General features: G+C 44.6%; 2 protein-coding genes across 8 annotated transcripts in view; both read left to right on the forward strand.

Annotated features, from left to right (window-relative positions):
- The window catches only part of ZNF343 (zinc finger protein 343), a 29289-nt gene extending 10018 nt beyond the window's left edge, over nt 1-19271 (forward strand). For 4 of the 7 annotated variants that reach the window (XM_084886888.1, XM_084886886.1, XM_084886887.1 and 1 more), the window contains exons 4-5: nt 2832-2958; nt 6494-9108. In XM_084886888.1, coding sequence (XP_084743014.1) covers nt 2832-2958; nt 6494-8082 — 1716 coding nt within the window. In that variant the 3' untranslated portion in view covers nt 8083-9108. Of the gene's footprint in view, nt 1-2831; nt 2959-6493; nt 9109-14518 lie in introns of those variants that run through there. The other 3 variants (XM_084886892.1, XM_084886891.1, XM_084886890.1) reach the window with 2 other exon arrangements.
- On the forward strand, nt 15535-19271 carry LOC311624074 (histone deacetylase 8; the record flags this gene model as incomplete). Its single annotated transcript, XM_084886904.1, has 1 exon — nt 15535-19271. One exon carries the CDS (start codon nt 15535-15537, stop codon nt 16666-16668), a length of 1134 nt encoding a protein of 377 aa, XP_084743030.1. The 3' UTR covers nt 16669-19271.
- Nucleotides 19272-19754: the final 483 nt, after the last annotated feature.

Below are 19754 nucleotides of genomic sequence, written 5' to 3' on the forward strand. Positions count from 1 at the left end.
CCTTATCCTCAAGGAACATTTCAGTTCATTGGGAAAATAATGTATATAAAAAAGAAATTATGACAATAAGTAACTTATACTAATAAAAGGGTAATATGCTAATTAGACTGGATGTCTTCAGGATGTCCTTCTGGATGAAGTCACGGTAGTGGGGCTAAGGCAGAAGTGGTTAGGGGTGATCATGCTGGCAGGGGAGAGTAGTTGGGGGCGATCAGGCTGGCAGGGGAGAGCAGTTGGGGGCCATCAGGCTGGCAGGGGAGAGCAGTTGGGGGCGATCAGGCCAGCAGGAGAGCAGTTGAGGGCATCAGGCAGGCAGGTAAAGTGGTTAGGGGCGATCAGGCAGGTAGGCAGGTGAGTGTATAGGAGCCATTGGTCCTGGATTGGAGAGGATGCAGGCCAGGCTGAGGGACCCCCTCTCTGCCCCCCCCCCCAAATTTTGTGCACTGGGCCTCTAGTTTTTAAATAATAATTGAGATGGTTGCCTAACTACCAGCCTAAAGCTTTCAAACCAATGTGCAGCCACTCACAGTTTATTGACATGCAAGGTCACAGGACATGCGAGCACTTTTGGAATGCTGGAGTGAGGCGCTCCACAGACACTCTCCCCAGTGAAACAACATAGATGATTTAAAAAAACTCCACCATTAAACCCAAACATTTGAAGTCTCTGGAAATTGTCCTAAGGACTATAGCAAGTGGAGAAACATTTAATCAAGAAAATCTGTGTTTTTAGCCCTGGCTGGGTAGCTCATTAGTTAGTTCATCATCCCCATATGCCAAGGTTTCCAGTTCGATTCTCAATGAGTGCATAAATAAGTGGAACAACTAATCAAAGTTTCTCTCTCAAATCAATAATTTTTTTTTTTTTTTTTAAAAGAAGAGAAAATTTAAGTCTCAGTGAAAACTGCAAGTCTGTGGCACTTGTCCCACAATCTGCTTCGTCTGCCCGCCCTTTAGCTCACCATGATGGGAGCTCTACTCCCAGTGGGTACAGCCGAGACAATGGGGCTCTTCTCTTCCAGTTCCCAGTGTAGGCCTGTACTTTTTCCTGGGGAGATAGGCCACCAGCTGTTCCCATTCCCTCCAGATCTGTGTTGCAGGCAAAGTGGCCGAGAGGTCTGGGCTTTTCTTTCTCCACCAGCCCCTGTTGGTCGGATAGAAGCTCGGTCCCAGGCATCGGAGGTCAAGAATCAGTAAGGACCCTATTGCCTTCTCCCCTTCCTCAGAGGGCAGAGATTTTGTGCCAGGAGGGGCAAGCTGAGAAGAAAGGAGCCCCCCCCCCCCCCCAGCATCCCACCCCCCAGGGCACCTCTCTCAGAGTAGGAATGTCGCTGAGAGAAGTGGCTGCCAGTTCTGCTCCCAGCTCTCAGCACTGGCAGAGATCATGCCCAGGGGGAGAGGCAGGTTGGAAGAACGAAGGCCAGTGCAGCACTCAGAGCACGGGCTTTATTTGGAACAGAGCATAAGGATGTTGAAACCTAAGAGTGCTCCTGAGAACAATGGAGATTTTTGTGGTGAGCAATTAAGAGGCAGCTCAGGATCCATGATAGCAACAAGCAAAATGCAAATCAGCCGAAATCGGTTTGGCTCAGTGGATAGAGCGTCAGTCTGCTGACTGAGGGGTTCCAGGTTCGATTCCGGTCAAGGGCATGTACATTGGTTGTGGGCACATACCCAGTAGGAGGTGTGCAGGAGGCAACTGGTCGATGTTTCTCTCTCATCGATGTTTCTAGTTCTCTATCCCTCTCCCTTCCTCTCTGTGGAAAATAAATAAATAAATAAATAGATAAATAAATACACACACACACACCCACACACATACATTTAAAAAAAAAAAAAAAAGGCAAATCAGCTAAAAGTTTAACGGAGAGAACCAGGGAAAGAGAGAGCTGAGTAGAGCCCTCCCTCTCCAATTTGGGACATCCCTCTCACAATCCAGGACTGCTGGCTCTCAACCTCTCACCTGCCTGCCTGCCTGATTGCCCCTAACCACTCCCCTGCCAGCCTGATTGACATTTAACTGCTCCCATGCTGGCCTAATTGCCCCTAATTGCCCTCCCCTGCCGGCCTGCCCCCAACTGCTTTCCCATGCAGGCCTGGTCTCCCCAACTGCCTTCCCCTGCAGGCCTGGTCCCTTCCAACAGGCCTCCCCTTTAGGCCTGGTCCCTTCCAACTGCCCTTCCCTGCAGGCCTGATTCCCCCAACTGCCCTCCCCTGTTGGCCTGATCTCCCCTACTTGCTCTCCCCCACATGACTGGTCCCCCCAACTGCTCTCCCCTCCTTGTCTGGTTGCCCCCAACTGCCCTCCCCAGCAGGCCTGCGTCCCTCCCAACTGCCCTCCCCTGCAGGCCATCTTGTGACGGCCATCTTTGACCACATAGGGGTGGCCATCTTGTGTGTTGGAGTGACAGTCAATTTGCATATTGCCCTTTTATTAGATAGGTTTGATTTCAGAGAGGAAAGGAGAGAGAGAGAGATAAACATCAATGATGAGAGAGGATCATTGATCAGCTAGCTACCTTCTGCATGTGCTATACTGGTGATTGAGCCCACAACTGGGGCATATGCCCTGACTGGGAATCGAATGAACCCTGACCTCCTGGTTGGTGGCTCAGTGCTCAAACACTGAACCACGCCAGCCAGGCACTATCCTCAGATTTTAACACACAGCCGTAGTAATGGCTAGAAGAATTTGATCTGGAGAACTGTGTAACCTGAAAAAAATTAGACCAACTCTTACATATCAAGACTCTCCAGGGCTACTGCACAGACTCCTCACACTGGGAAAACTGACGGGGACGTGCTGCTCATTAATTGTTGCTTGTTTATAGGTACCTGTTACATTCAGGGATGTGGCTGTGGTCTTCACTCAGGCAGAATGGGAGCTCGTGAACTCTGAGCAGAGGATCCTGTACAAAGAAGTGATGCTGGAGAATTACAGGAACCTACTGTCATTGGGTGAGGCTATGTTCTTTCCTTCCTTAATTCAGGAGAGATTTATGGGCCACCTGTCATGTGCCAGAAGAAGTTCTAGACACTTAGAATACGTTAGTAAATGAAATAGTAACCCTGCCCGTGGGGGCTTTTTCTAGTGTATGGAGACAGACAACAAATACCTTCATATACAGGGATGTTATGTTAGAAAGGGATAAGCACTACCTAGTAAAAAATAATAATAAAATGAAGCAGGATAAAGGAGAATTGAGTGTGACAGGGTGGCTGGCTGAATTTTTGAAATCAGTTATCTGAAATCAGTGAGGAGGGAACATTTGACCAAAGACAAAGTGGTGAGGGAGTTAGAACTCTAGCTCTCTAGGGCAAAAGCATTTCAGATGGAGACTTATTTGGGGCTAAGACCTTAAGGAAGGAATATGCCTGTGGGGAGAAGGGATTGAGATTGGAAGCACAGTTAACGAGGGGGAGAGAAATGCCTTCTGCAACAGAAGTTGAAATTAAATGTCAGAGATTGTATAGCTTTTGAGTTTCATAAGCCAGATTATTTCTTTTATTTAAAAACATACATTTATTCTTTAAGTCTAGATTGATAAATACTTTTGATTGCAACATTACTCTCATTCAAGGGTTGGTCACTTTTTCTACAAAGAGCCAGATGGTAACTATTTTAGTTTTTGTGGTTGATATGGTCTCTAACCACTCTCAACTCTGCCCTTGTAGTGCTAAAGCAGCCACAGGTGATGTGCAAATGAGTATGACTGTGTTCCAGTAAGACTTTATTTGTGGACATTGAATTTTGAATTCCATATAATTTTTATATATCATAAACTATTACTCTTTTAACTTATTTTCAACTCTTTAAAAATTTACAAACCATTCTTAGCTAGTAGACTGTACATGAACAGAGGGCAGTATGGTGGTTTTAGGCTGTAGTTCCTCTTTCCGACCCGCCCCCCCCCCCCCCCCCACCTTTGTTCTAGGTCAGCACTATGTAGTTGAAATATAATGTGAGCCACATGGATAATTTTAGATTTCCTAGTAACCACCTTTAGAAAAGTAGACATAAATGGGTAAAATTAGTAATCTTAATCTGATATATCAAAATATTATTTCAACATGTAATCAGTATAAAAATCATTTTACTTTTTTGTACTAAGTGTTCAAAATCTGGTGTGTATTTTATGCTTAAAGTACATTTCAGTTCAGACTAGCCACAGTTCAAGTGCTCAGTAAAAATGTATGCTGGTGGCTACCATATTGGATAATGCAGTTCTGGATATTTCCATATTTCTAGATAAAGCATCTAGAGAGTTAGATTTTTGCAAACACAAACTAGTTTCAGGAAGAAGTTTCTTCAGGAGTTTCCTCACATGGCCTGGCTTTTTTCATGATATCAATTAATCAGATTTAATATGTCAATTTTCATCTTTGATAGCTTTGTTCTGGTTCCGTCTAGTTTGCGCTCTACTTAAGTTGGATTCATCCATTTCAGTCTGGTTTTATGTGTTTTGATTTGGCCTTAGCTATTCAACCTAACTAGATTTTATTTTGATTTTTATGTTCCTCTGATCATATTGTTCTCTTTCTCTATGTTAATACATTGAATGGGTTCAATGTTAAAATGACCTGATTCAAATTAGGCTCGATATGGAAAAACTGGATTTTCTGAAATTGTTTCCTTTGTCTTGCTCCACACCACAGTATTCTGCAGTTCCCTAGCCTCTTACTGGGTTTCTCTCTTTCTTTTCTTTGGATTAATGTCACATGCTTTTTTTTTTTTTGTCTATATTCAAACTCTTAAACAATTTGTGAACCTTAACGATTGTGATCATCACATATTATGATGAACCCATTTTCTCTGTCACCATCTCACCTGTGCTTTTCTGTTTAGTTACAAGAATATAAGTTTATTCTCAAACTTACAAAAATTGAGGTCATACTCATTTCCCTCTCTTTTTTTTTTTTTTTTTTTTAAATATATTTTATTGATTTTGTACAGAGAGGAAGGGAGAGAGATAGAGAGCTAGAAACATCGATGAGAGAGAGTCATCGACCAGCTGCCTCTTGCACACCCCCTACTGGGGATATGCCTGCAACCAAGGTACATGCCCTTGACCGGAATCGAACCCGGGACCTTTCAGTCCCCAAGCCGACGCTCTATTCATTGAGTCAAACCAGTCTCGGCTCGTTTCCCTCTTAAACTCATTTCTTGTTTTCTAATTCTTCACATATTCATGTTCCAATGTCTCTTTTTCAAGGGTACTGTTAGAAATAAGTGGGCCAATTTTCCCTGAAATAATCTTTAAAGCTATCATAGGTGAGATATTTCAGTTAGTATAGGCTATGTATTGTTGTGATAACAACACAGAACTTTAGCAAATGCTCATTTCTTATAATACCTCTTATGTACAGTTCAGATAGGAGTTTAGCTCTATTGGGGTTCTGTAATCCAGGCAAAAGAACCAGTCTTTGTCTGGGTCATGGGATTCTTAAAAGGAGAAAAATGGAATGAAGAAACCACATTGTGGCTCTTAAAATGTGTTGGAGCCCATCCTGGGTGTTTCATTGGTTGAGTGTTGACCTATGAACCAAGAGGTCACCAGTTTGATTCCTGGTCAGGGCACATGCCTGGGTTGCTGGCTCAACCCTCAGTAGGGGGGCGTGCAGGAGGCAGCCGATCAAACATCTCTCATCATTGATGTTTCTATCTCTCGCTCCCTCTTCCTTCCTCTCTGAAATCAATAAAAACATTAAAGAAAAATGTTTGAAAGTAGCACTAACTTTTCACCAATCTCCCATTGGCCTAAGCAAATCCCATAGCCAGTCTGGTGTCATTGTAATGGGATTAGCTTTGGCACAAGATGCCAAAATCCTGAAATCATGGATCATGCATTTCTTGTCCACTGCAGAATCCACAATACTTAGTAGAAAACCCAGCACTTAAAATTTCTAATAAGTATTTGTTTTCTGTGGACAACCTGAAATTCAGATTTATTTCATATGCAATCCCTTTAACCCCTGTTTCATGTACATACTCCTATGTTTGGAAGCCCTCCAGATCAAGTGACTTTTTATGTTTATTAGTCTTTTTGTTTTCTGATGTAAGAAAAGTCATGGAGGAGAGTTTCATATCGGTCATAGAGTCTGTTATCTCCAAGTACAACAGAATTGTGGACAGTACATCAGTGTAAGTGTCGATGGCTTGGATGATGTACTAGAAAGAAATGGCTGACACTATTGAAGCTGTTTACAAAGCAGAATGCTTACTTGAGAGGCTCCTGGTATGACTGTACACAAACATGTGGACATGTAGACTGAGTGACATGTAGAGGCTGTTTCTGATGTGGTTTTATTGGATTGTAATAGAAAATGGAATGTTTAGAAATGGAATATAGAGGAATTTTTGGTGGAAAACGAACTCTGTTGTACATTTATTATCAATAGTAGGTGTGGCAGGAAGATACTCTGTCCTAAGACAAGCCGGAACAGCCAGCTGCCCACTTAGGGCTTCTCTAATTGAACACTCTTTCTCCGGCAGAAACAAAGCCAGAAACAGACTCCTATTCCTCTTGCCTTCTGGCCTGCTCCCATGAGCCACTCCTCAGCCAACATGTGCTTCCGAGCTTCTTGGACTTACGTGACTTCCATCCAGGGGATTCTGGCCCAGGGCGTCAGGAGCAGAAGTTTTCTTCTCCAAGCTGCTGGAGGGAAAACACAAAAGCTCAAGAGAGAGAAGGTGGCTTCAGATCCTTGTTTGCGAGGACCGAGGAGAGAGAAACCTCAGGTGCTGTTCCCAGCCCACCCCGAAGACAATCAGCAAGTCCTAGAGAAGGCAACGCAGTGGTAGAAATAGAGCCCAGGTCAGCCCAGAGGGTCCGCCCTGTGCAAACAGGCAGAGGAGCGAAGGAGTCAGGAACCCTGAGATCCAGAGTGGTCGGCCGTAGCAAGCACGAACTAGACTGTAGTCTGAAACCAAACTTAGCTATAAACCAGGTGACCCTCTCAGAGGAGAAGCCCTATGTTTGCAGGGAGTGTGGGCGAGGCTTTAACAATAAGTCAAACCTCAACAGACACCATCGGACACACTCAATGGAGAAGCCTTATGTGTGTGGTGAGTGTGGCCGAGGCTTTAGCCTGATGGCAATCCTTGTCCATCACCAGAGGACACACTCAGGAGAGAAGCCGTTTGTGTGCAAGGAGTGCGGGCGAGGCTTCAGCAAGAAGTCCAATCTGAACAGACACACAGAAACACATTCAGAAGAGAAGCCTTATTCATGCAGGGAGTGTGGGCAGAGCTTTAGAAATAATTCAGTCCTCATTAAGCATCAGTGGACTCACTCTGGGGAGAAGCCCTACGTCTGCCCGGAGTGTGGACGGGGATTTGCTTATAAGTCCACCCTCAGAAAACACCAGAGGACTCATTCCGGAGAGAAGCCCTATATTTGTCAGGAGTGTGGGCATGGCTTCAGCGAGAAGTCATCTTTCATCAGACACCAGAGGACACACTCAGGAGAGAAACCCTTTGTGTGCCTGGAGTGTGGACGAGGATTTGGTGACAAGTCAACCCTCAGAAAACACCAGAGGACACACTCGGGAGAGAAGCCTTACAAGTGCAGTGAATGTGGCCGAAGCTTTACCCAGAAGTCATTCCTCCTCATTCACCAGGGGACACACACGGGAGAGAAGCATGTTTGCAGGGAGTGTGGGCGAAGCTTTAGCTACAAGTCAAATCTCATCAGACACCAGAAGACACACTCAGATGTGAAGCCTTATATCTGTAGGGAGTGCGGGCGAGGCTTTTTCTATAAGTCGGACCTCATCATCCATGAAAGAACACACTCCGGAGAGAAGCCTTTCGTGTGCAGTGAGTGTGGGCGGAGCTTTAGCCAGAAGTCATTCCTCGTCATTCACCAGGGGACACACTCGGGGAAGAAGCATGTTTGCAGGGAGTGTGGGCGAAGCTTTGTCTACAGGTCAAATCTCATCACACACCAGAGGAAACACTTGGGGAAAAGCATGTTTCCAGGGGTCACGGACAAGACTCAGCCATCAGTCGAGTCTCATCTGACACCAGAGAGACACGTGGGGTCTGTGTGTGGCGTGAGTGTACTTTCAGAGATGCGCTGACTCTCATCAGGCACCGAGGACACATTCAGCAGAGGAGCCTAAGTGTGGGTAACTCGGCCACACTTAAGTGAGAGGTGTTGTGTGTGTAGGGACCGTGGGTGAGGTGTTTATCGAATATCCAAGGGCAGACAGGCAGGCACAAGATGACACACTCAGAGAGGAGCAGTGTGTTTGTAGGGATTGTGGGAAAACTCTTGTGATCAGCCAGCCTTCTTATGCCATAGAGAGATCCTTATGTGGGGATACTGTGGAACTCTGTCCAGATAACCATATCAGGATCAATACCCCTGCTGATGAGCTGCAGAGATGGTGCTTTTCTATGACCTGCTCTCAGCCACAGGGAATAGCACTGTCCTCAGGGCTGGCTCCTGGCCAATGACTGATTGCTGTGGGGAGACAAAACCTCAACCCTGAACTCAAGAGATGCCCATCCGATCTCAGCTGTGAACACATTGCAGGTCTGCTTCTTCCTCTGCCCAGTCCTGCCCTCATTCACCAATAAACTACTTCTCCATCTCTTTGTCTCTGCAGGGACGCCACTCAGACATTTTAAGTGTACAGGGAGCTTGGACATGATTGTGGCCATAGACACCCCTCACAAACCTCAGCGTTTGCATAGAAACTATGGGCAGAATGGGCATGGATTTAGGAAAAGGGCATCTCAGGATACATCAGAGAATAGCCATATTGTGGGAAGCTTTAGGGAGTCTGTAAGATGCTTTAACAGTCAGTCACATTAGTTATTAGAGGTCACTCAGAGAGAAGATCTGTGTGGGCGGGGTTTGTGGGTGAAGCTTATCCAGATGCTCTTCCTCAACAGACTAAAAGGACATTCTTTACACCACAAACCACTACCTCACTCACCTTTGAAGAGGTTTCATAAGTCTTGATACCCGCCCCCCTCCCCACGCACACACACATTCTCTGTATGAGAGTGAAGATGGCACTAGCCACTAACTAGACTTGGTTTTCCACCACTTTTTGTAACCCAATGGAATAAAAAAGTAAAAGGTTTTATTTAAGTAACCTAAGAATGACAACTTGTTTTATTTTTGTACACCAGTTCCTTCCCATGTTTTATCTTTTTGTTATAGTAAAATATAAGCTCAAGCTGCACACCTTAGTCTCTCATCCAAGTGGAAAGGAATTCACATTCACAACCTAGATTTCCTGCATGAATTCAACCCTTGAGAAAAAATAAGTCCAAATAAATCTGAGGATATCTGAGCCTTTGTGTGGGGAGGATGATCGGGGTTCTGGAGACATGCCAGCCGAGGGGAGAACTTCCCAGGTATCCAAGGCCTGGATTGCCTTTGCCTCTTCTAACTGATCACCCCCTTTGGCTTTTGTAAAGGTTCCCTTCCCTGGGTTTTCTTCCTTCTAATCTCTACCCAGGTCTCTGCTGAATCCTCCTCATCGCTGTCAAACCATCACTGTGCTTAATGGTCTGTTCACATCCTGCATTTTCAGGGATTCTGTAAGCACACTCCCTATGCAGCCTTCCACAGTCTAAGCTCAAGTCCTTTAACCTGCCCTGTTCTCCAGTCATGCATGAATGCTTTGGGTTCCTTAGCTATTCATAGGTCTAAAAACCCCTAAATATAGCTTCAAGGCCATGTCCCCACAGCCCTCCAAGGGTCCTGCTAATGACATACCACATCATCCTACTAACTGGTCCAAGACAACCTAGCCATATGCCAGCCATCGTTTTTCAGCCCAAGGACCTGGTCCTTTGGCCACACCCTTTCCTGGTCCCCCTCCCTCAGAGCTCAAATTGCTCAGTTTGACAGCTCTAGACTCGCTGGCTCTGATTTCTGTGTCCCGGCCAATAACCGTTCACTGTAGAGGGTGGGTCTACCTAGACTCCAGCAAATTTGCTTGCTTAGTTGGAGTTTACCAGGTCACAAATTGGACATCAGGCTTTGAAAATCAAAAGTGGTGTTAACATCCCATCAAAGGAGGGGGCAGTAAGAGAGTCTGAAGGAGTCCCTGGCTCCAAGGCCTCTGCTCACTCCCTGAGCCATGCACTCAGCTCTGCAGCGGGTCCTGGGTCAGCTCTGGTGAGGGGGTGTCAGCATCGGAGTGTTCCCCTAGTGTTCCTATCCCAGAACTACCCCTATACCATCAACACTTTGCTTCTGGTCAGAACTAGAAGCCACAGAGGGAGGAACATGGCTATGTAATCTCTAGGATTTGAAGAGTGATGCGATGGGCCTTTTGCATTCCTGATAAGCCTAAGGCCCTTTCTTTATGCCCTGCTGTTGGGAGAGAAAAATGCAAACAAAACCAGCACCTTCCATTAAAAAAAAAAAAAAAGCATACCCTGTTCATTAATTTTAATCTGGACATCATTTTGGAGAATAGCCAAGCACTCAGCTGACCTTTAATTAAAGAAAATTACTTGGGATATATTAGAACATGATATTCTAGGATCCTAAAAAAATAGAAACAAGATCCTTAGAGTTTCCATGCACCGGTGTTTTGAAGAGGATACTCCAGCTGAGGAGTGGAAAATCTCACAAAAGGCAGGTTCCCTGGGACAGGCTTCGCCCTCGTCTGCTGCTGATGTAGACAGACCACAGGGCGAGTCCCAGCTTACCCTGCTCACCAGCTTGGAGGAAGAATTGGTTCTGCAGAAGAGTTGGTTCTGCAGAATCCTCATTGCTGCTGACCATAAGTTCCCCTTTTTCCGACCCCTCACTTCCTTGGGAACTAGGTTATTTTTTGTTGGGAAGAAAGTTTAATGTGAATTTTAAAAAAATATATATATTTTATTGATTTTTAACAGAGAGAAAGGGAGAGAGAGAGAGAGAGTTAGAAACGTCGATGAGAGAGAAACATCGACCAGCTGCCTCTTGCACACCCCCTACCGGGGATATGCCCGCAACCAAGGTACATGCCCCTGACCGGAATCGAACCTGGGACCTTTCAGTCCGCAGACCGACGCTCTACCACTGAGCCAAACCGGTTTCGGCTAATGTGAATTTTTAATGCTATTTACAATAGTTTTTGTCTGAATTGACTCTTTGCAATGTCTGTCCCAATAATCTAGAGTGAAAGCAGGCCTGTACCGTTCCCTGTGCCTAGTAGACACTGCTGATAACAGAGGCTTACTTGTCTTCCCCCCGACCCCTGCCCCAATATATTTTTTATTGATTTCAGAGAGGAAGAGAGAGAAACATCAATGATGAGAAAATTATTGATCAGTTGCCTTCTGCACGCCCCCTATTGGGGATCAAGCTTGCAACCCAGGCATGTGTCCTTCACCAGAATTGAACCTGGGACCCTTCAGTCTATAGACCGATGCTCTATCCACTGAGCCAAACAGCTACGGCAAAGCTTACTTGTCTTTTTCAGAGAGGGGCCCAAGCTTTGAAAATCTTAGTGTAAATAAATTTGGCAATATTGGAGGTGTGCCTGATTAATAAAATTGTGAAAACAGTTCAGATCAGGTTTTCTGCTGAACAGGGGTGAGAGAATCTGGAAGAGATGATATAGGGAAACAGAAAAATTAAGAGAAAGAGAAGGCGTGATGGACTTGAGACTAGGATAAATTTGGGAAGTCACAAGTGTTGGCGTTGCCCAGACAAAATTTACAGGACAACTCTGGCGATGGTAATGCGGACTAAAAGAGAAGACAGGCATCGTAGGGTTTGTTTTGAAAGTCCTTGGTGTTGCAACTTTCCAACGTGAGAAATATTTGCAAAAGATAAAAGTTCTCATCACTCCCGGGATCCAAGCAGAACATCATCTTATCTGTGCTTATCATAAGAATAGTTCCTTTTCTGGAGGGTACTAGGTTGAACTGGCTATCCTCTTTCCCCATTCAAGTCTTGCATTGTGCTGACCTATGTGTAGAGTGTTTGTGTGTGTGTGTGTGTGTGTGTGTGTGTGTGTGAGTGTGTGTGTGAGTGAATGGTGCCACTTATTAATATGTTGTCTCAGCTCTAAATTCACCTGATCTGTGAAAATGGATAGCCCTTGAACTCCTTTTCGTTTGCCAGCTGGCATGAAGTTTATCAGTAGTGGGCTCTGGAGCAACATCAGAAGGAGCTGCTTTCCTGGCTCATTTCACCAGACTCCGGGGGTACCCTTTCCCCCCTCTTCTGCAGTTTCTTCATGCTGAATGCCTGCAGGACCCAGCTTCCTCCACTGATTGGCCATCTTGTTTTCCTCAGCTCTCCACTCAGGCAGTGGTGGTTTAGCCGGGAGCCCAAACAGCACAGGTCACTGCTCCTGCACCTTCTCTTCATCTCCATGGGCACACAGTCTAGGGCTGACTGGCTTTCTGGCAAGCAGATCACCACCTGACTTTCATCTCGTGCTGAGGCCCAGAACTCCCCTCCCTGGTTGCTACTCCCCAGACCCTCTCTTCAGCTCTATGTGCATGCACACCAGGGTCCTGGCAGTTACCTTTAGCAGCCCCAGCTCAAACTGTGCACAGAAGTACCCTAGGTTCTTGCAGTTTTCCAGTCTCCATTTCTATAGCAGTGTTTATAGCAGTGTTCTGACTGTCTTTGCTCACCTGCCTATCAGCCTCGGCTCGCTTGTGCCTCATAGGTTTGTTTGATGCATCCCTTCAGATGCAGACACTGTGTGGTCCAGGTTTTGTATCAACGTCAACATCAACATCTTTTTTTTTTTTTTAAAAATATATTTTTATTTATTTTTTTACAGAGAGGAAGGGAGAGGGATAGAGAGCTAGAAACATCGATGAGAGAGAAACATCAGCCAGCTGCCTCCTGCACACCTCCTACTGGGGATGTGCCCGCAACCAATGTATATGCCCTTGACTGGAATCGAATCTGGGACCTTTCAGTCTGCAGGCCAACACTCTATCCACTGAGCCAAACCGGTTTCGGCTCAACATCAACATCTTGGTTCTCTGTCCACATCCAGCTCCCTCTGTGTACCTGCATTCCAGAGGGTTATTCCTGTTCGCCAGCTCTGGTGTGTGCAACCCCCCACCCCTACCCCAACTTCTTGACCATCAGTGGGCTGCAGCCACTCCTCCAGCGATGGCTGATCCCCAGTCTTGGGGAGGGAACTCTCCTTTCCTGTTCATCCTTCCTTAGAATTCTACCACAGCTGAGTTTTTCTTTCAATATTTATAGTTACTCTCCTATCATTATATAATATATACTTTAAAAATCTTTACCTGATAAGCCCTAGCTGGTTTGGTTCAGTGGACACGGCATCGGTCTGTGGACTTAAAGGTCCCAGGTTCGATTCCGGCCAAAGACACATGCCTGGGTTGTAGGCTTGATCCCCACTGTGGTGAGCGCAGGAGGCGGTCGATCAGTGATTCTCTCTCATCATTGATGTTTCTATCTCTTTCTCCCTCTCCCTTCCTTTCTGAAATCAATTAAAAAATTTTAAAAAAAATCTTTACCTGAGGATATGTCCTACTAATCTTAGAGAGAGGGGAAGAAAGAGCGAGAGAGACATCAGTGTATGAGAGAAATATTGTTTGTCACCCCAAGTGCCCCAATCAGAGATTGAACATGCAAACTAGGTATGTGCCCTGACCAGCAATTTAGTAACTGGCAACCTTTCAGTGCATGGGGCAGCAGTCCAACCACTTGAGCCATACTGCCCAGTGCTGTATAATAATCCTTTATGTTAAATTTCCTACTTGAATTACTGTGTGGTTTATGTCTCTCTTCATTTTACCCAACTAATACAGATGTGAATTGTGTATGTAGTTTTTATATGAGCACAAAGACACAGACTTTTGATGGCATTTATTCAAAGAAACAGTGCTAGTCAAAGTTATTACTAGCTGGGGCTCTGGACCTGAACCCAGACACAAAAATCTAATGGGCTAGACCTGTATTTGTGAGGCTTACGAATTAAGAATGGTTTTTACATTTTAAATGGTTGAAAATAATCAAAAGAAGAATAATATTTTGTGACATATATCCATGTCCATAAATAGTTTTACTGTAACACAGCCACATATTTGTTTTGTATTGTTTATAGCTGCTTTCATGCTACAGTGGTTGAGTTGAGTAATTGAATCAGAGACCATATGACCCATAAACTCTAAAATACTATCTGACCCTCAACAGAAAAAGTTTGCTGACCCTTGATCTAGACCAGCAATTTTAATCAGTGTGCCACAAGAATTTTTAAAACATGCAATACCTGACTATTCAGTCAGGGGCACTGACCTCTTTTCCCTTAGATTGTCAATAAAAAAATGACAACCGCTAACAGAACAATAGACACCCAGTGTGAATGAATATAAAATATACCTATTTTTTGTCAGATCGGTAAAAAATACATTTTTTGGTTTGCTGAAGAATTTTAGTTTATGTGTGCCATGAAATGAAAAGGTAAAAAATTGCTGATCTAGACTGAATCAAAGGCCAAATGAATAACCTACTTAACCCCATGCTCTGGAATTCATGACCTCTTTTTTTCTTATTTGTAGATATCAACAAGCTGATTCTAAAATTTATATGAAATTACGAGGGATCTGGAATGCCAAACCAATCTTGTGAAAGAAAAACAAACTAGGAGAACTCACATTTTCTGATTTCAAAACTTACTACAAAGCAATGGTACTGACATAAGGATAGATCAATAGAATAGAATTGAGAAGTCAGAAATAAAACCATGTGTCTATAGTCAGCTGATTTTCCACAAGGGTACTAAGACCATTCAGTGGGCAAAGAATAGTTTTTTCAACAAATGGTGCTGTGGCAACTGGTATTTACCTGCAAAAGAATAAAATTTAACCCTTACTTATGCCAGACATAAAAATTAATTAAAAATATATCAAAGATCCAAATGTAAGAAACTAAAACTATAAAACTCTTAGAAGAAAGCAAAGGACCAAATCTTTATGATCTTGGACGTGGCAAAGATTTTTAGATATGCCACCACCAAGAGCATGAGCAAAAAACAAAACAACAAAAAAATATAATAGATAAATTGGGCTTTATCAAAATTAAAAACTAAGGTGAAAAGACAATCCATAGAGTTAGAGAAAATGTCTATAAATCATATATCTGATATGGGACTTGTATCTAGAATACATACAGGATTCTCACAATAAGAAAAGAATCAAATGGGCAGTAAGTACACGAAAAGATGCAAATCAAAAGCACAATGAGATAAATACCAGTCCACACACCTTTTGATGGTCCATCCAAGTCACATAATAAGAGATGATGAAGAAGTGGAGAAATCAGAACTTTCATATGCTACTGGTGGGAGTATAAAACAGTGCAGCCACTTTGGAAAACAGCCTGGCAGGGCTTTATATCTGCCCAGCTCCCAGTTTTGAACTGTGGTCACTAAATGAGTGCCCGTGCATTTCTTCAATTGGATGGGGATGGAGGACAGTGACTCTTGATCAGGGAGCACCGCTGCAGCAGATCAGAGGAGCAGGAACCGGAGCCTGGGCTGAATTCACAAAAAGCAGGATCTAGACAGTGGCTCCAGATGGAGGAACCAGAGGAACCTGTGGACAGTGGGCATTCCCTGCTCCCGGTTTACATCTACAGTCCCGAGTACGTCCGCATGTGCGATTCCCTGGCCAAAGTCCCCAAACGGGCCAGCATGGTACATTCTTTGATTGAGGCATACGCACTGCATAAGCAGATGAGAATAGTCAAGCCCAAAGTGGCCTCCATGGAGGAGATGGCCACCTTCCACACCGATGCCTATCTGCAGCATCTCCAGATGGTCAGCCAAGAAGGAGATGACGATCACCCGGACTCTACGGAATATGGCCTCGGTTATGACTGTCCAGCTACCGAAGGGATATTTGACTATGCAGCAGCCGTGGGAGGGGCTACAATCACAGCTGCCCAATGCCTGATTGATGGGATGTGCAAGGTAGCCATTAACTGGTCCGGAGGGTGGCATCACGCAAAGAAAGATGAAGCATCTGGATTTTGTTACCTCAATGATGTCGTCCTGGGGATACTACGATTGCGACGGAAATTTGACCGTATTCTCTACGTGGATTTGGATCTGCACCATGGGGATGGTGTAGAAGATGCCTTCAGTTTCACCTCCAAAGTCATGACGGTGTCCCTGCACAAATTCTCCCCGGGATTTTTCCCAGGTACCGGGGATGTGTCTGACGTTGGCCTAGGGAAGGGACGGTACTACAGCGTGAATGTGCCCATTCAAGATGGCATACAGGACGAGAGGTATTACCACATCTGTGAGAGTGTGCTAAAGGAGGTATACTCCGCCTTCAATCCCGAAGCGGTGGTCTTGCAGCTGGGAGCGGATACAATAGCTGGGGATCCTATGTGCTCCTTTAACATGACTCCAGTGGGAATTGGCCGGTGCCTTAAGTACATCCTTCAGTGGCAGTTGGCAACGCTCATTTTGGGAGGAGGAGGCTATAACCTTGCCAACACAGCTCGCTGCTGGACATACTTGACTGGGGTCATCCTGGGGAAAACGCTCTCCTCCGAGATCCCAGATCATGAGTTTTTCACGGCATATGGTCCCGATTACGTGCTGGAAATCACGCCAAGCTGCCGGCCGGACCGCAACGAGCCCCACCGAGTGCAGCAAATCCTCAGCCACATCAGAGGGAACCTGAAGCACGTGGTCTAGTGGACAAAAAGGGGTCAGGTTTCCAGAGCTGAGGAGCGGCGCCTGTTCCGAAGGCAGCATGTTTATGCGAGCTGTGTGTGGAATTTGTGACTTCAGGGGAAATTTGGAAGAAATGAATTCTTGGAAATTTCCAAGGGGCACCAAGTGTCTGCTGGCCTCCTGGGGTGAGGCAGGGAGGCACCCCAGAGGCTCAACTAAGCCTAGAGGAAGAGTGAGACTTCCAACATTAAAAGTGTTTATTTTTTAAACAAACAAATACCATTTTTAATCTTTGAAAATTATTTTTTAAGCAAGTTGGGCAGGGGGGTATTTTTATTTTCTTAAAGGGGACAGATCAGAAGCTGGGAGAAAGCATGGATGTGCAGTGGGTTAGCGGGGGGCTGAGAGGTAGGGTTTGGGCTTCAGGACCATCCAGGTGATGCCTTGGTGAAGGGAAATGATAGTAGATTGGGAGATGGGAAGAAGTCCAACTCTGTTGTTTTTAGGATTATTGATCTTTTTAAAAATAATTTTTTATTGATATTTAGAGAGAGAGGTAGGGAGAAGGCGAGAGAGATAGGAACATCAATGAGAGAGAAGCATCAGTTTGCTGCCTCCTGCACGCCTCATACCGGGGATCTAGCCCAAAACCTGGGCATGTGTCCTGACTGGGAATTAAATCAGCAACTTCTTGGTACATGGTATGATGCTCAACCAACAAGAGTCACACCAGCCAGGCGAGCTGTTTTGTTTTTTTGAAATCCTAGAAAGAAAAGAAAACAGTCTGGTAGTTCCTCAAACAATTAAACAGAGTTACCATATGACCCAACGGTTCTACCCCTAGGTATATGCACAAGAGATATGAAAGCGTAAGTCAGCATGAAAACTTGCACACAAATGTTTAAATGCAGCATTATTCATAATAGCAAAAGGGCAGAAACTGCTGAATGTCTATCAACTAATGAATGGGTAAACAATAATGTTATATTCATACAATGAAATATTAGTCAGCCATAAAGAAGAGATGAAGTACTAATATATGTCATAAAATGGATGAACTTTGAAAACATGATGCTAAATGAAAAAGACAGTCACCAAAGACCACATATCATGAGCTCTTTTGTAAGGAATGTCTGGAATGTCCTTCATTCAGGTCTTAGTTCACATGCATGCTCAGAGTTTCCCAGAGCATCTAACCAAAGTTATAACCCATCACTCCCAATCCCACTATCCTACTTTGTTTATTTTTCATATCACCTTAATATTACTCTTTTTACCTATCCACTCGGTTTACTGTCTGTTTCACTAGAACATGAAGTCCTTCAAGGAAGGGACTTTGTATCTCACTAACAGTGAGTACGAAATAAATAATTTAAAATGCATGCATGAGTGATATGTTAGGAGGCAGGATAACTTGGAAGCAGCTGGGGAATCAGATGGAACTATATTCCTGTTCTTGCCACCTTGAGCAAGATAATATCTCTCTCTGAGCCTCCATCTCTTCTCCACATGTTGACAAAAATGGGACAGAAGCTACATTTTAGGGTGTGAGAGTTAAATTACAAAGTCCTGGATGGTGTGACTCAGTTGTTTGAACATCGACCCATACCCTGAACAATTGCTGGATCGATTCCTGGTCAGGGCACAAACTCAGGTTTCAGGTTCAATCCCTGTTTGCATATGGGAGGCAACCGATCGATGGATGTTTCTCTCTCACGTTGATGTTTCTCCCTCTCAAAAAAAATCAATAAAAACATTAAAATTACAATGAAGTAGAAACTTTTCTTGCTGGGTTTTGAGGAACAACAAGGAGACTAGTATGGCTGGAGGGTGATGAGTGAGGAGAATGTTGAAGGAGATGAAGTGGGAGAGGGATGCAGGGCTGGATTTTATTCTGCGTGTGCTGGGAAGTTATTGGGAAGTGGAGAGCAAGGCAATGACATCATCTGATATAATCCCACTACATGATAGAGGGATCCCTCTGGCTGCTGTGAGAGCAAGAGAGGAAGCAAAGAGACTAGTTAGGGGTTCAATGATCCAAGACAAAGATGATGGTGGCTAAGAGTAGCATGGTAGTAGTGGGGCAGGTGACAACAGATTTAAGACATTTTGAAGGTGAGGTCCATAGGATTTGCTGATGGATGGAGATGGGAGAGAATGAGAGGGATCAAGGATGCTACCAAGTTAGTCGTTTTGATTTTTAATCAGAGAAACTTCTGAGATGGGAAATGCTGGTAAGAAGTGGTTTTGGGAAGAAGAGTGATTAAGACTCAAGAATTTAGTTTTCATTGTTAAATTTATTAACTATTTAGACATTCATGTCCATCAGGTGGCTGGATATTAAAGCCAAGAGTTAAATGAAGAGCCCAGGTTTAAAGGAACAAATTTGAAAAACCTGAACATGTAGAACTTTCAAAAGTCCTGGAATTGGTCCTAGCTGGTTTTGTTCAATGGATAGTGTTGGCCTGTGGATTGAAGGGTCTCTGGGTTTCATTAGGGCACATGCTCCAGGCTCCATCCCCAGTAAAGGGGAAAGCAGGAGGCAGCCAATGGATGATTCTCATCATTGATGTTTCTATCTCTCTCTTCCTCTCTGAAATCAATAAAAATGTATTTTAAAGTCACTGGACTGGCTGGGGATTGATTCATTCAAGTATTCAATAACTCCTTGTTTTTGTGTTAGCAGTGACCTAGTCTAGGCACTGCAGCCATGAACAATGCACAAACATCCTTACTGTTGCAATTTACGTCTAAAGGGAGAGATAGCAAAATGGGGAGAGATAGCAAAATAACTAACAAAAGCATATAGTACATTAGCTATTTGTGTTCAAGAGAAAGGGCAGGTTGCAGTTTTAAACAGGATGGCCAGGGAAATTTTCCTCAGTGGTGAAAATGAGTCTAGAAGGTGAGGGCATGAGCGGTGCACACACCCGGCTGCCCAGAATTCCAGGCAGAGGCTACAGCAAATGCACAGGCGCTGGGGCAGGAGCACTTCACGGAGGGCAAGTTCACGGAAAAACCGAAAAACCGGACGAGTGGCTGTGGGGGAGAGAGCCCAGGGCGGAGCTGGTGGCGGGGTTCACTGGCCAGGCTGGGGCGGGGCGGGG

This window comes from Pipistrellus hanaki (assembly GCF_964339955.1).
Source record: "Pipistrellus hanaki genome assembly, chromosome: 6".
In the NCBI taxonomy this organism is placed as follows: domain Eukaryota; kingdom Metazoa; phylum Chordata; class Mammalia; order Chiroptera; family Vespertilionidae; genus Pipistrellus; species Pipistrellus hanaki.